General features: G+C 38.0%; 1 protein-coding gene across 1 annotated transcript in view; it reads right to left on the reverse strand.

Annotated features, from left to right (window-relative positions):
- Positions 1-389: 389 nt before the first annotated feature.
- DNAH12 (dynein axonemal heavy chain 12) overlaps positions 390-15550 on the reverse strand; it is a 238892-nt gene continuing 223731 nt past the window's right edge. Inside the window, exons 68-75 of the mRNA XM_023755751.1 lie at positions 14786-15019; positions 14327-14515; positions 10776-10879; positions 9338-9542; positions 4333-4470; positions 3699-3790; positions 1880-1947; positions 390-734 (exon numbers count right to left, since the gene is read on the reverse strand). Coding sequence (XP_023611519.1) covers positions 544-734; positions 1880-1947; positions 3699-3790; positions 4333-4470; positions 9338-9542; positions 10776-10879; positions 14327-14515; positions 14786-15019 — 1221 coding nt within the window. The 3' untranslated portion in view covers positions 390-543. The remainder of the gene's footprint in view (positions 735-1879; positions 1948-3698; positions 3791-4332; positions 4471-9337; positions 9543-10775; positions 10880-14326; positions 14516-14785; positions 15020-15550) is intronic.

Genomic DNA, 15550 nt, shown 5'->3' on the forward strand with positions numbered 1-15550 from the left:
GCAGTAGAGGGAGGGAGGAGGCTAGAGAGGGGATAAATGATAATGGGGGAAAAAAAAAGAACCATTATGACGACACACACACACACATTTAATCTGAGCTTAAAGGATACCTCTTCAGTGGGGCTTTGCTTAACCAATCAATCTAAAAAAACACACAAAAAACAACACACCTTGAAACTGTTGATTATACCACTGATTTTGGATTATCTGCCTAGCATTTGTCATACTTGGTTAATTTTCTGTGGTTGTTTTGTTCTTAGCATAACCGCACTCCCCCACCTCCTTCCCCACCCCTGGCTCCATGGACAACAGTAAATAAAAAAGAATCAACAAAGGTTGAATGAATGAAAAAAAAAAGTCCATTTAGGAGGCCATATCCCAATCAAGAGTGATATATCAGGGAGGAGAGCTATGCAAAGACCTTTCACAAAGACCACTTAAGAATGATACCAAGATACTTGGTTTTATTATATATATATTTTGAAGTATGTGAAGACATGGTATTTTTTTTTTGCTTCAGATATTTTGTTAAATTTGTCCAATTTAGTCATCCAACTGACAAAGCAAAGCAACCCCACGCTTGATCCAGTGTTGAACGGGTTGGTCCGTTTTTAACAACATTGCAATGACAAAGTTAGTAGAATGTCCTGTCGTGGAAAGAGTTCCTTTACGTTCACTTGTCTTGTAGAGGGGACAGATATAGGCATTCGACTTCTCAATCTGATCCTTTTGATCTTGAAAAAAAATAAAAGAAATATTTTCATTTCATAAAGAGAAAAAGACCCAATGGTACTAAAAGAACAACTATCTTGTAATAAAATGGCAAGTGCTAAATTTAAGATTATGGTTATGATATTTGAACATTTGAAAGTTGATGCTACTTTTTAAAGTTTTTATAGTAATTATAGTTGAGAAATAAGGAAGTGATTTCATAAGGTTCATGATTCTAGGTCTGGAGGACAGGAATTGATTTTAATGTCTGGATCACTTACAGGCAAGAAAACACTCAAGAGGACTTGGGAGAGAAGGAGTAAGAGAAAGCGAAGGTAGGGAGGAAGGAATAAAATACAGCATAGGTAATGGGGGAGATGCAAAAAGAGAAACAGTTGCTTAGAGCTCTAATACAAGAAACCCATAAATTAGAAGTTGAAGTTACTATTTGTTTTCAGCAGGTTATTACTAAGACAAATACACCAATTCTTAGCTACTCACAAAAGGAAGTTCACATTTCTCAGAGTTAAACTAGAACTGCATTAATAATGGAAACACTTGATGGTCTGGGTAGTGATTATGGGTGATTTATAAATGTTTTCATTAATAGTTATTTGAGAATAAAAAAATACAGAAAAAATAGAAAACAAAAGAATGAACCTCATTTGTTTAGACTTGTGGAAAAATGATGATAGCAAAGGAGGGAAGGAGCAAGTTACTTTTCCAAGGGGACAAAACTAGGCTGCACCCATGTGGCTTGCAGTGTCTTAAACTTGGGTCACCTGACAGCTCCTAGGCCTAGTAGATTTTGTAGCCAGAAAACTCTAGTTGTTAGCTGGAGACTGTGCCAAGCCTATTTGTGTCTCAGGGAGGTGTGCAAAGAAAAGCACCTGAGAATCAAAATATTGATGGGAAGCTCTAGACTCTAAAAAGTAGAAGTGTGGGGGAAGGACAAAGAAAATGTTACATCCCATGGGATAAGAGCAAAAAAGAGGAAGAATGATATTCCTAAAATAATACAAATGCAACACACAAACGGAGGAACTATTTATTGTAATTGGACAAAACTCTAATAGGCTTGAGCAAAGACTTATTTGGGGGAACAGTTAAAAATATCTACCATTATCCTCCCTAAAGCTCTAAGAAGTTTTGTTAGAAGTGTATTTACTTGGTTTTATCCATATGATAGGCATCAGGTCAAACAGAAGTTTGGGATATTGTTCGGCAAGTAATCCACTGTGAAGAGAAATTGAGAGACATTTATTAGACATAAGATGAAATTTGCTTCTCAGAAACTGCTACTTTGATAGTGGCTTTTAATACAAGAGAGAACCAAAGATATGCAGGAAAAGAAATGTAAAAAAAACAAAAAGAAATAACAACAACAAAATAAATCCAAGGAAGAGGCAATGAAAAATTGAGAGAACCAAAAGAAAACTGTGCAAAGGTGATATGTACAAACAGTGGACAAATATTAATTCCTGCTATTTTTAAAGTGCTGTCCATGAGGCAGACAGTGGCCTATAACATTTCACCCTCTCAATGATCTTGTCCCCAATCCTAATCTGATTTCACAGGTAGAGTGGCGGCTCAGAAAGTTTGAGTACTTTTCTCATAGCAACACAGCTCTGAAATGCCAGTGTCAGGATTCAAATATAGATCTGCCTATCTAGAAAATGTGGCTTCTTTTTCCTATGCTACATTGTTTGTTTGTTTGCTTATTAGTTTGAAAGAAGGAAGGAAGAAAAAGATGAATACATATATAAAGAAAAGTTAAGAGAAATTTCATCACCCAGTAGAGTGATGAAAAAGAAGAGAGAAACAATCAAATGAACTATGTGCATCCAAGTCTTCTCATAGCCCTGTCTTAGAATGATCTCTGTAGAACCACCTTCTTGGTCCTTAAGCGATTTTCTCTGCTTTGGCCTTTAATGTTCCCTTGAGAGCCAAGTCTAACTCTGACTCTGGAAATAGAGGATTATGTTTATTAGTGAATTTCCAGGGGAAATATGTTCTTCCTTCCTCTCTTACCTTATATATTCAAACAAGAATAGCATTGCTGCCCTAGCCAGTTTGAGCATCAGCCTGGGGACTGATGGATCCTGGGTTCGATTCTGGTCAAGGGCACATGCCTGGGTTGTGGGTTCGATCCCCAATCGGGGGCGTGCAGGAGGCAGCCAATCAATGATTCTCTCTCATCATTGATGTTTCTATTTCTCTCTCCCTCTCCCTTTCTCTCTGAAATCAATAAAAGTATCCTATATAATAAAGATGTAATATGCAAATGGTCATTATGCCGTGAAGCGTAATGACTGACCGTGTAACGACCGGATCACGGATCAGCAGGAGGATGGGGCAGTGAGCTACAAGCTGGTGGCGGAGAGCTACAGGAGGGGGCAGGTCAGAAGCTATGAGGGGGAGTAGGGGTGAGAGGGGGGCGGGGGAGCAACAGGAGGGCGGCAGTGAGCTACTGGTGAGCTACTGGTGCACAGATTTGTGCACAGGGCTACTAGTATATATATGAAAAAAGAATAGCATTGCTTAGTTTCCCAAGCTGGAAATTCAGCACTTATTTTAAATATTTATTTATTATGTCATCAAAATACAAGAAAAAGTTTTCCATTAACCAGTAGAAATAATACCTTTAATATAACTGTAAATTGTTTAAAAGTGAGGTGCTCCTACACTTTATAAAATGGAAGGTAACTGTTATAAAACAGAAGAAGTAGGAAAATGATGTCCATTAACTTAGACCACTGAAATATTAACTAAACACTATTCAAGATCTAAAAACCACTCATCACTTGCCCCAACCTGAGTAATGATTTATGGCAAGAATTCTAATATTATTTATTACTTGACATATTCCCTAGAAGAGGCATTTTGGTTGGGGTGGGGGGTGCGTGTCAGGGAGGAAGGCAGCAGCCAGCTTATCTGACTGAAGATTCAGCTACAATTGAGGAGGTCTTTGCTTTGAAACTATGGACCTTGGTCTGTCCCAGCGTGCTCCATCGAGATATAATCCATGGATGTAAACTCCATCTTCTGGTGATGTCTCAGATTTATCATAAGGAATAACCTAAAGGGAGAGGCACACACTGGTAATGATCTCCTCTCCAGATAACTTTAGTCTCATAAAGAAAACATTGGCTAAATCTTCAGAATACATTCAGGGAAACTCTGTTATATTAGAGCTCCTTAAACTATATAATTTTCAGTAAAGTGTAAATGTAAAAATGTATAATACAGTTCTTTATGAAGCATTTTATCAAGTTTCACTGTACCTCATATTAATTTTTGCTAAAATAGAAAAGCAGCATTGGCTTTTTTAAAAGAGAATTTTTAAGAATGTATTTGAGCTCAAACTGACAACATATGCCGAGGAGCAAGATCTCAAATGCTCCTGGATTATTCAAATTGAATATTGAGATATATAAAATTTCTATTATATTATAGAGAAAGCAAGACAAATATTATATACTTTCTTCATGAAATTCAAAGAATGAAAAAAGTCAAATTGCATATAATGGGCTATAAAAATATGAATTCTGCATATCCTCTTTGCTTAACTACATGACTTTGATGTAATGCTATACTGTGCAGTTTAAGAAGTTACTGTACCTCAAATTCATATCCTAGTAAATCAATAGGGATGGTATATTTTCTGGCATAATTCTGCATAGCTCCAGTTAAAAAGGCTTGGGTGAAAAAGAAACCAGAGAGCCAAAATACACAAGGTTTTCCTGAATCATACCAGTCCTGTAAAGAAAAAACAAAATGTATTATGTTTATTTTTTCAACTTACACAAGTGTCACCTGACATAATTCCTGATTCTGGTTTTTGTGTGTATTGCCTACAATTTCCATTACAGGACTCTCTTCCTGACACCAAACACACTACCTATCTTGGCCCTCCTACCTCTTTTCCCTTCTAGTTACTCTTCTTGCAAAATTCTAACTCATTTTAACATTAACCTGAATAAAACAAAGTTTGAAAAATTAAGATTTTCTTCAAAAAGCCAAATATAAATTATTTAGGGGCTTATTTATTACTTAATCCCACTCAAAAGCAACCATCTTCAGAAACATTGTCTAACTCTTGCCCTCATGTGTTGACTCCAGTTCCTTAACCTTCTTAAACTCTCTGCCTCCATGCCCATTGCCCTCCCTCCAGGTTAGATATTCATGGTCTTCTTTCTCTATCAGAGTGTACTTTTTCTTGCTGCTTTTCTCTCTTCCTGCTCAATATTTCTATAACAATGCTGGCAGAGGGTACCGGGCCATGCATGGTTTGGATCAGGTTTAACATCTTGCATCATTTTTCAGTGACCTACTGCTATGCCACCACATTAAAGTCTAAATACACTGTAGTGTAAACACCTTAGTCTTCTGTTCAAGACACTTCACAATCTGGCCCCAACTTGTATTTCAGCTCTATCCCTTTTAATTCCCTTCAAACATCTTACGTTCTAACCAGAATGCACCATTTGCAGGTCTCTTCTTCGCACTGGGTGGACATCTGTTGTTTTTTTCTACTTATCTTAAAGTGAAAATACTCTGGTGGATGAACCCTCCTACACTCTCACTCTAGGTTCTTCTGGCAGTGGTATTACACCTTTTGGAAGGTAAGGGATTCATTGCCTAGCCAATCATACCTCCAGTCATAAGGATTGATTCAGTTATGGACATGTGACCCAATCAAAGCCAGAGATGCTGAGATTCTTGCTGGGACTTTTGGAGAAAAGACTCATTCTCAACTCTCTATAAAGTTGTGAGGCTAGAGTTGCTGTTGCTATCATACTACCATCAGAGGAGAATCTGAGAATACAGTTACCCCACAGAGACTGGAGCCAAGAAATGAAGTGCAAGAAACCAAGACTAGGTGACCATGTTTGTACCCCAACTCACACCCTGCCTGGAGCCACTTTACCACCTGATTTTTCAATTACACAAAGAAACAAATTATGTTTTAGCTTATGTCTAAATTTTATAACAGAATCCATCTAAATTACATCATGCCACAGCTATCTCTCTTAAGTCCTCCTCCTTTTTTTGTAGTGTCCAACTCATTTATCCTTTAGACCAGTGGTTCTCAACCTTCCTAATGCCGTAACTCTTTAATACAGTTCCTCATGTTGTGGTGACCCCCAATTTCATTGTTACAAATTGAACATAATTAAAGCATAGTGATTAATCACAAAAACAATATGTAATTATATATGTGTTTTCCGATCTTAGGCGACCCCTGTGAAAGGGTCGTTTGACCCCCAAAGGGGTCGCGACCCACAGGTTGATAACCGCTGCTTTAGACCCAGTTCCAATGCTACCTCATCCAATAAACAAGCTGTTTTCCTGAGCTAAAAGAACTCTCTTCTCTCTTTGAGTTCCCAAAGCACTTTAGTCTTTTGTGACAGATCCCTTACTATACTGTATTAGTTTTTTTCATAGATATATACACTATCTCCCTATAGGCTATTGGCAACTTGGAGTCGATTTGGCAACTTTGTCCAACAACAAGGTGCTTTGGACAAAGTGGAGTCTCAATTTACATTTGTTGACCGAACAGATGAATTAATAAAATGCACTTTGTTTCTGAGTGAGCAGCACGCTATGGGAAGAAGCCAACTTTGCTTCCTGGGAGGAAGAGAACAAACCCCTGCTAGAGATATTAGGACAGTACAAGCTATCAGATCAAGAGGTAGAGAAAGAGATGGAGTTCCATGAGGGCACAAGCTAGGCAGAACCAGCACTTCACACAAGGAAGCTGTAAGAACCCAGAAGGCAAGTGCTTAGAAAATTCCATTGCTCATTCCACAGCTTCATTTAGTCAAGAATGTCATGAGTGTCTGGGTCAGCTACTTATATACAAGCTACAATTAACTGAGTGCTTTGTACACACCAAGCACTGTGCTAAGAACTTTAAATGTATTACCTCATTTAGTTCACAAAATAACTCAATGAGTTAGGTATTTTCCTCTCATTTTACAGGTGAGGAAATTGGGTTCAGAAAGATGAGTATCTTGCTCAATTTCACACAGATACTGTCAGATCCTGGATTTAATCTGAAAATGATAGCCAGTGTGCATAAAAGCTTTAAAAAAAAAGGTACAGGAAGGAGAGGGGGAAGATAAATAGAGTCAATGGTGGGAGAGAAATGAGAGAAAAAAAAGGACAGGAAACTCCAGATGACTCATTTGCTTAATTTGTTAACTCTAAGAATGATTAAGAGGTGAAGTCAAGAGTCCAGGAGAAAGAAAGATATGGTAAAAATGTGCAGCTTCTGTAAGGGTAAGGGAACAATGGGGGAAGGAGATCCATTCAGGGGAAGATTTGTGGAAAAGGGTGATGAAGTGCTCAATAATGAGACCTTTCTTACTCATTCAAATGGGATGATTTCAAGTGGAAATGCAAATTTCAGAATGTAAAGAGTTTGATGTGAACTTATATTAACAACAACAAATTGAATTTATCCTGGATACTGTCCCAGCTGGCGCCATGCCAGGACCCTCTAAGGGACTAAGCTGAAGACTCATCAGGCCCTTCAGGAACAAAGCAGTATATATTGAAATGCAAGCAGTTCCAATAAAAGTTCTAGAAAAGTTTGGGAAATAAATTAGGGTATAAAAAAAGTAAAAGTGTGGCAAGGGGAGGATGGAATTAACTATGTCAGATGCTTTTGATAAGGGACAGAAAGAGACTGGTACATATAGGAAGAAGTCAAAGACATATTGTAGACATGCCTAGGAATCACCCAGGGGTACACATGCTCACTTATCAAATTAGCAAAGATAAAAATGAACACTAATTACTGAGAAATAGGCACTCATTCACTACTGATGGGGCTATGGTTGAATAAATTTTCTGGAGGATAAATAGGTAATGTATATCAAAAGCCCTAAAAATATCCAAATGGAATCAATTAAAACATTAAAAGAATAAGGTACCACTGACCAAGAGGGATTTTCTAGAAACACAAGAATGGTTTTACATTTGGAAATGTAGTGATATAATTCAATGCAATAATGAGCTAAAGAAGATAAAAAATGATCACCAGCAAAAAATGCTGAGAAAGCATTTGATAAAATCCAACAGTTTCTGATTTTACGAAAGAACAGTCCACATTTATTGAATGCTTATCACATACTGTAGACTGTTACCCTATGAGATAAAAATGCCCATTTTTATGGATAAAGAAACTGAGGCTAGGAGGTGGCAACTCTTCTAGAGCTTAAACACTTAAAACCACTATTCTGTACTGTTTTGTTAAATATTAATCTACATAAAATGCTCCTATAAATTAAAAATTGCTAAGTAGTCCAAAAGAAAAATGGCCTAGGAGATGAACAGGCAATTCACAGAAAAATACAAATGGCAAGCACACATACCAAAAGAAGCACATGCTCACTAATAAATAATCAAAGAAATGTAAATTAACACAACAAGATTGACAAAAATTGAAAAGTGATGTCTGAAAAAGCCTGTCCCTCTAATCTTTACAAGCGCTGGATATTTTATGATTAGCTTCTACAGTGAAACAAATAAAGCTTTTATATAACAAAAAGGCAACTGAACACTGAAAGGTCATATAACTGTGTAAATTTACAAAAAGTACTTTTGGGTCTTTCCCCACCTGGTACCTCTACATAAATATCAACCATAAGATGGGTGTGAGCTGAGGAGTTAGTGAGGAAAAATAGCGCCTTGCCCCATGCTTGCTTTCCTGCCCTGAGCATCCTTTTATGTGTGTATTTGGGGCGGGAGTTGGCCAGAAGGGCGTGGTGGTGGGGTGGTGGGGTGATGGGGTTGGTGGGGGGTGAGGAGGGGGTGAATGAGATTTCAAAGCATTCATCTTTTCCCTGGTTTTATGAGATAGAAGCAACTGATTTTAAGACAATGCCCAGCCCGGCTGGCGTGGCTCAGTGGTTGAACATAGACCTATGAACCAGGAGGTCAGGGTTCGATTCCTGGTCAAGGTGCATGCCCAGGTTGTGGGCTCGATCCCCAGTGGGGGTTGTGCAGGAGGCAGCCAATCAATGAAATTCTGTCATCATTGATGTTTCTCTCTCTCTCTCCCTCTCCCTTCCTTTCTGAAATCAATAAAAACATATTTTAGCCGAAACCGGTTTGGCTCAGTGGATAGAGCGTCGGCCTGCGGACTGAAGGGTCCCGGGTTCGATTCCGGTCAAGGGCATGTGCCTGGGTTGCGGGCGCATCCCCAGTAGGAGATGTGCAGGAGGCAGCTGATCGATGTTTCTCTCTCATCGATGTTTCTGACTCTCTATCTCTCTCCCTTCCTCTCTGTAAAAAATCAATAAAATATATTTTTTTAAAAAAACATATTTTAAAAAAGACAATGCCCAATTATTGATAGACCCAAACCTCAGGCTCTTTTGGTGATTTACCACAAAAGCAGAATCTTTGAAAATATAAATGTCACATATTACTTGGGTTTGAGTAAAACAAAATTTTAATTCTCTATTCAATGCTTTGAAATATGTGTAATTTTAAATATTTTAAAAGTTTGGTTAGATTACCACGAAACTACTAATCACATTCCATTCAACTCAGAGATCTCAAGTGACCATAGCCAATTTCTAATGTCTCCCCATTATATATAATCTTTTACCTGTAAAAAGTTCAACCGGGCTAAAAAATCTGTGATGTAACTTCCTAGGGGCTTAAGACTTGGATATGATCGTTGGGCCCATATTTCTGGAACTTTTCCAACAAGCAAACTTCCGGAGAGTGCCTCCAATGCAGAGTCCATTACAACCACACCCTTAATAGCTTTCTCGAGGTCCTGTAGAGTGCTACGTATAGTTTTAATTAAACTGCAAGGAAAGCAATTATATGATCAACATATATGTGAAATGAATATCAACATGGAATCTTTTCAGAAGAAATAGCAGGAATCTCATTCACAGCTTTATAAGGGTGTTTCCCAAAGTATGGTCACTTCTACTTGGCAATGTAAGGTTATTTTAAGTTATACTTAAATTAACATTTTTCATTTTAAAAAGAAATAGTTTAAATAAAGTAAATAATACAACTAGTTTTTTGGGTATTATTGCATAGGACTAGGCTAATTTAAGCAGATAATGATTAATAGAAAAATGTTACATAAATAATGTTACAGGTGACTTTTAAATGTGGAAAAAGTTATAAAAGTGTTATACAATGTTTGAATTTGGGAAACTGCCTCAAAACATAAAGCTTATATTCATTTATGCACTTTTGAATAATCTGCTTCCCACTTAGGCCCAAACTGCTAAGAATACTATAAATACACCTGATGTCAGGGTTTTAGGCTAGAAGCCTAAATATACCTGATGTGAGGGATAATATGTTATTACATACTAGAGGCCTGATGAACGAAATTTGTGCAAGGGGCTCGGCCCTTGCAGCCCTGTCTTCATCCGGAAGGTTGTCAGTCTAATTAGCATATTATGCTTTTGTTATTATAGATAAGTTCTTGTGAATACTTATTATATGTATGGTCTTACAAAATACTGAATTAATATTTTATTTTAAAACAAGTCTAGAAACCCAAATAAACTTGGAAACACTTAGAAAATTCATGACCAAAACAATGTCCATTCCTTAAGCCCGGACTGAATTGTAGAAAATGCAATTTAAAAATTCAAAGCATATATAATCTGTTTGCTAGGATGGGGTACCTAATCAACCTAGATTGTACTCAGGAAGAAAAACAAGGTGTATATATGTTAAATGGAAGAAAAATGTCAAAAGATGTGACTACACACAGGCCTCATTAATGCTCATTTCATCTTTAGTTTCTGAAGAAACTAATAATGGATTGATGAGAAATTCTAATTAATGAACATTTTTAACCAGATTTCTTTTTCATCATTATTTTTACATTATAAAAGATATCCTTACTTCTGAGGCAAAAGGTTATGCAGTTAAATTATGAATTTAAAAAGGGGGAAATTATAAAGAAATGGCAGGTTTTGATAATTTTTTTCTTAAAGCTTTAAATCAATACCAACTTTTATCAACTTTGGTTGGTCACCTTATGGATCACTGGGGATATAGATCCTTACTTGTTAAATCTTTCCATTTCTTGTACTAACACAGTATTCATGCTCTCTTCATAGCTCACAGGATATTTCAACAGGGCTGCTTCAATGTCAAAATCATTTGGTAGCTAAGAGAATAGATTTTGAAAATCACATATTACTCTAGAACAGATAGTTTCATTCAGCGATAATACTAATAGCTAGCACTAAGCAGTTACTATGTGCCTGCTTTCTATACATCATCTCTCTCTTTTCTTTTTTTTTTGGTTTTGTTTTGTTTTTTTGTTTATCCTCCCTGACCAGAGCTAGGGATCGATCCTGCAACCGAGGTATGTGCCCATGACTGTGCCCTTGACCGGAATCCAACCCCGGACCCTTCAGTCCATGGGCTGATGTTCTATCCACTGAGCCAAACTGGCTAGGGCTCCATACATCATCTCAATTTAATTCTTACCATTTCCTATTAGTTGGCCATTATTATATCCATTTACAGATGAGGCATTTAAGTAGAGGATAAGTAACTGCCCAAGGGCACACAGCCAAAAAGTGATCTGTCTAAACCCACAGGTCTTTAACTCCCAAGGCCCATGTTGCAGGACATAGCACTTTGCAGAAGATAAACATTTCTGAAAAGTAGTATAATTTCCTTTTGTAAGTTGAATCTTATTTTGTATTGATAAAACTGATGTACCATTTCATAACTGTTTTATATTGATTCCCAATCAATTATCAACTGGCTTCAAATAGCTTGGAAACACTTAGAAAATTCATGACCAAAACAATCTCCATTTATGCTATAAATCAGGGGTCCTCAAACTATGGCCCGCGGGCCACATGCAAATACAAATATTGTATTTGTTCCCGTTTTGTTTTTTTACTTCAAAATAAAATATGTGCAGTGTGCATAGGAATTTGTTCATAGTTTTTTTAAAAAACTATAGTCCAGCCCTCCAACGGTCTGAGGGACAGTGAACTGGCCCCCTGTTTAAAAAGTTTGAGGACCCCTGCTATAAATAAATAATGTGTGAATGTAGCAGGGCTCCAGGGCATTGGGAAGAGAAGGCCATCAAGTGCCTGATTTCTATGAGGCACCTCAGGGATGCTTGAGAAGTGATGAAGGGGACTTTGGGACTGATGATCAAGCTGCAAGACATTGGAATTCATACTCCTTAAGGGACAAAGAAGTTTCCCAATCAGGGAAGTACCAAACTAAAAAAAGTTGAGCTGCCCAGAGTATCTCCAGGTGATGGTCCCTGGGTGTTGCTAAAGAATTCTAAGTCACGCTAGGTGGTGTCACTCAAGGACCCTTTGACTTAGTACAACCCCTCTACCCCATATAAGTCCCAGATTCCAGTGTCAGGTAACTTCCTGTTAGGAATCTTGTAAATGCCACCACTCTGCAAGGGTGAGAACCTTTCCCCACAGCGGTAAATCACAGAAATGGTAGGGGATCAGGGGTAAGGAGAGGCAAACAACGGAAGCAGCACTCCAGGGGTATGGGTGAGAGGAGGCTAGTTTGCTCTAACTCGGGGGTCACAGGCATTGCTGTTGCACTCTCTTCTCCAGTGGTAGCAGCCAAGTGAGTAGGCTCCTAAGGAGTGATGTCAGACAAGGCTACCAGCTGTGAGAGTTGAGGAGTGGTGCTGCCCATGGGCTTTCAAGGCAGATGGACAGGTTATGCTATGTCAGAGTGCCTGACACTGTGGGGATAATTACAGTATTTGCCCTACACAAGAATTGTGAAGAACTGTGATTGGGACCATGATGTTTTTAAAAGTTACATTAGTTCTTTATTGAATTTAAGACAGAAAAAAAGGTGAGAGGGCTAATTAAGAACATTGGGTTGTATTATGAAAAAAGAAAAAGAGTGCTAGCAGCTAATTCTGTGCTTCCTCACTTCCTAAGGTAGCCTAAACACTATTCACTCCTTGATCCAGTAAGTTCAGACCATTTCCTCCATTTTTTAAAAGTAGGTCCATTATTGCTCTGGTTGGTGCAGCTCAGTTGATTGAGAGTTGTCCCATGCATCAGGAGGTCGCTGTTTCAATTCCTGGTTAGGGCACATGCCCAGGTAGCAGTGCCTGGGCATGTGCCCTTGATTTTCAGTAGTGGGTGTATAGGAGGCAGCTGATTGATGATTCTCTCTCATCACTGATATTTCTATCTATCTCCCTCTCCCTTCCTCTCTTAAATCAATAAAATATATATATTTAAAAAAACATGTTTCTCTCTCATTGATGTTTCTCTCTCTCCCTCTCCCTTTCTCTCTCTGAAATCAATAAAAACATATTTTTTTAAAAGTAGGTCCATTATCTTTGCTTAGAAACGACAATAAATCATATATGTTCATTAGCTCATCCACAGCTATAGTTCCTAAGAACTTATCATGTGCTTGGTGTTATGCAAAGTACTTTATTTATTTATGTCATTTATAATAACTGATAATCAATTTATTAAAAAGGTTGATTTAAGCCCTAGCTGCTTTGGCTCAGTGGATAAAGCGTCGGCCTGGGACTGTAGGGTCCCTGGTTGGATTTAGGTCAAGGGTACGTGTACCTTGGTTGCAGGCTCAATCCCTAGCCTTAGTCGGGATGCATGGGGGAGGCAACCAATTGATGTGTTTCTCTCATATTGATGTTCTTCTTTCTCTGTCTCTACCCCTCCCTTCCACTCTCTCTAAAAATCAATGGAAAAATATACTTGGGTGAAGATTAATAAAAAAAGGGGGTGGGGTGGGGTGAGAGGTTGATTTAATTATCTACAATGGTGACTTAAACCTGGACTCAGACTCAATACTGCTGGAAGCAATCAAGGACTGTGCAAGTCAATGAGTCGCTTGTGGCTCCTCATCTGAAACTGATCCTAAGTCTTAGAACCCTCCCCACAGGAAGTTTTTCCTGTAGTGTTTCTGAGAGCCTGGACTGGCATCTGAAATAGTCCTTTCACTTTGAGATTCTTTTCCGTTGCCCCTCTGATCAAGTAAGCATGCACCTTCTCCAAAGATTTTACATTGTGTCTGGTTAGAGTAATTCCAATTAGGAGAATTGCCACCTCTGGTTGTATGGGTGTCTTTCCTGCATCTTTAAAAGCCTTGGCTGCAGAGCACCTTCCAGACCCACTTGCTCTTGGGCCAGAGTGAACAGCAGTGAGTCAGGAGCAGGAGCAAGCCAGATGGGGCTTCGCTGCTATGCAACCCCGACTTCTTTATTTAATTTTTAAATTTATCTTTATTGTTGAAAGTATTACAAATACCCCCTCCCCCCAATTAACCTTCTCCACCCTGCACCCGCTCCTCCCAGCCTTCACCACACTACTGTCTTTGTCCATGGGCTATGCATATATGCATATAAATTCCCTGGTTAATCTCTCCCCATCCACCCCCTCCTTCCCTCTAAAATTCATCAGTCTGTTCCATACTTCTTGTCACCACTTCACAGATCTGGAAACTAATGCTCAGAAAGGTAAAATATCTCACACAAGGTCATAATGCTCTTAAATGAAGTTTTCAGATTGCCATTTCAGTACCATTTTGATTTATATTATATTATAAGCAACATATTTTAAACTAAAATTACCTTTTGGAGAATATCTCTGCTAATTTCAAATAGAATCTGGTCAGTACTTCCTGAAGATCCTGTCTGTTTGGAGCCTCCCTGGGTGAGAAGCAAGGACTCAAAGAGGACTTTTGTTTGTTGAAGGTCTTTGGAGATATCAACATTTTCATGTAATCCAAATACCTCAGGGTGTTGAGTAAATGGAAGTTTCTACCAGAATAGATCAAGCAAGCATCACATTATCACTGGATACATTAATTCATAAGGTAGACACGTGCAAACCAAAAAGGGTTAAAAATCAACCAAACAATAATGGAATCAAACTTTTCTAATTTTTAATAATTATTAGAAACAAAAGATTTTGAAAATTGATTGGAATAATACTTATCTAACCCTATACATTACCTTGGAATTGTTCACTATTTGCTTTTTAGAAAAATCACACTTAAATCTAACCCTATTTTCAGTGATATCAGTTACCTTAATGAATTCAATGTAATCATTATAGGTGCCTCTGGGAGGTGCAAAATAGTTTCCACTGGGAGAAAATTTATAATGAGGGTTTTCAATTATGTGTGTATTATAAAAGTCAGCCAGCATGGTTAAGAGGAGCCGTCTGTCCCAATCATCTGTCACTCTTCCTCCATAATTACACTCCCCAGTCAGGTAAGAGATAGCTTCAAATGGAATTGTGTCATATTCATTTATAAATAACTGAAAGAAATGAAACATAAAAGAAGAAAAACAAAGTCTTTCACTTCATTTCTATTTTAAGATGACATTAAATATCTATCTATCTATCTATCTATCCACACAGAAGTGGGGTTGAAAGAATTATCACCATGCGTTATCTTGGGTGACCTTTCGGAGGCCACATGTCATAAAGGCCCTTATCATAGCTAAAAAACAGAAAAGTATTAATATTCTGTGTTTACCTAATTGGGCAAGTTCACTTCCTAGTTTTGGCTTTCTTAAAAATAAGAATAGTACCAACCTTATAGGGTTGCTGTGAGAATCAGAATATAAGTAATGTGCCGAGTTCAAAGTCTGAGTTAGTAGGAATTTACAGTAGACATTTATTTATTTATTTGGAGGGAGGCTGCCAACCATCTGAATGTCTCACACTGTGAGTCCTAGCCTCCCTTATAGCTAAAGCCTATGCCTCTGACCTGGTCTTGGTTCCTCAGATGCATCCATCCTAGACTGAACTAGGGTTTTAAGCAAAGAAGTAAGAACAGCAAAGAA

Source organism: Myotis lucifugus, unplaced genomic scaffold (assembly GCF_000147115.1).
Source record: "Myotis lucifugus unplaced genomic scaffold, Myoluc2.0 scaffold_83, whole genome shotgun sequence".
NCBI classification, from domain to species: Eukaryota; Metazoa; Chordata; class Mammalia; order Chiroptera; family Vespertilionidae; genus Myotis; species Myotis lucifugus.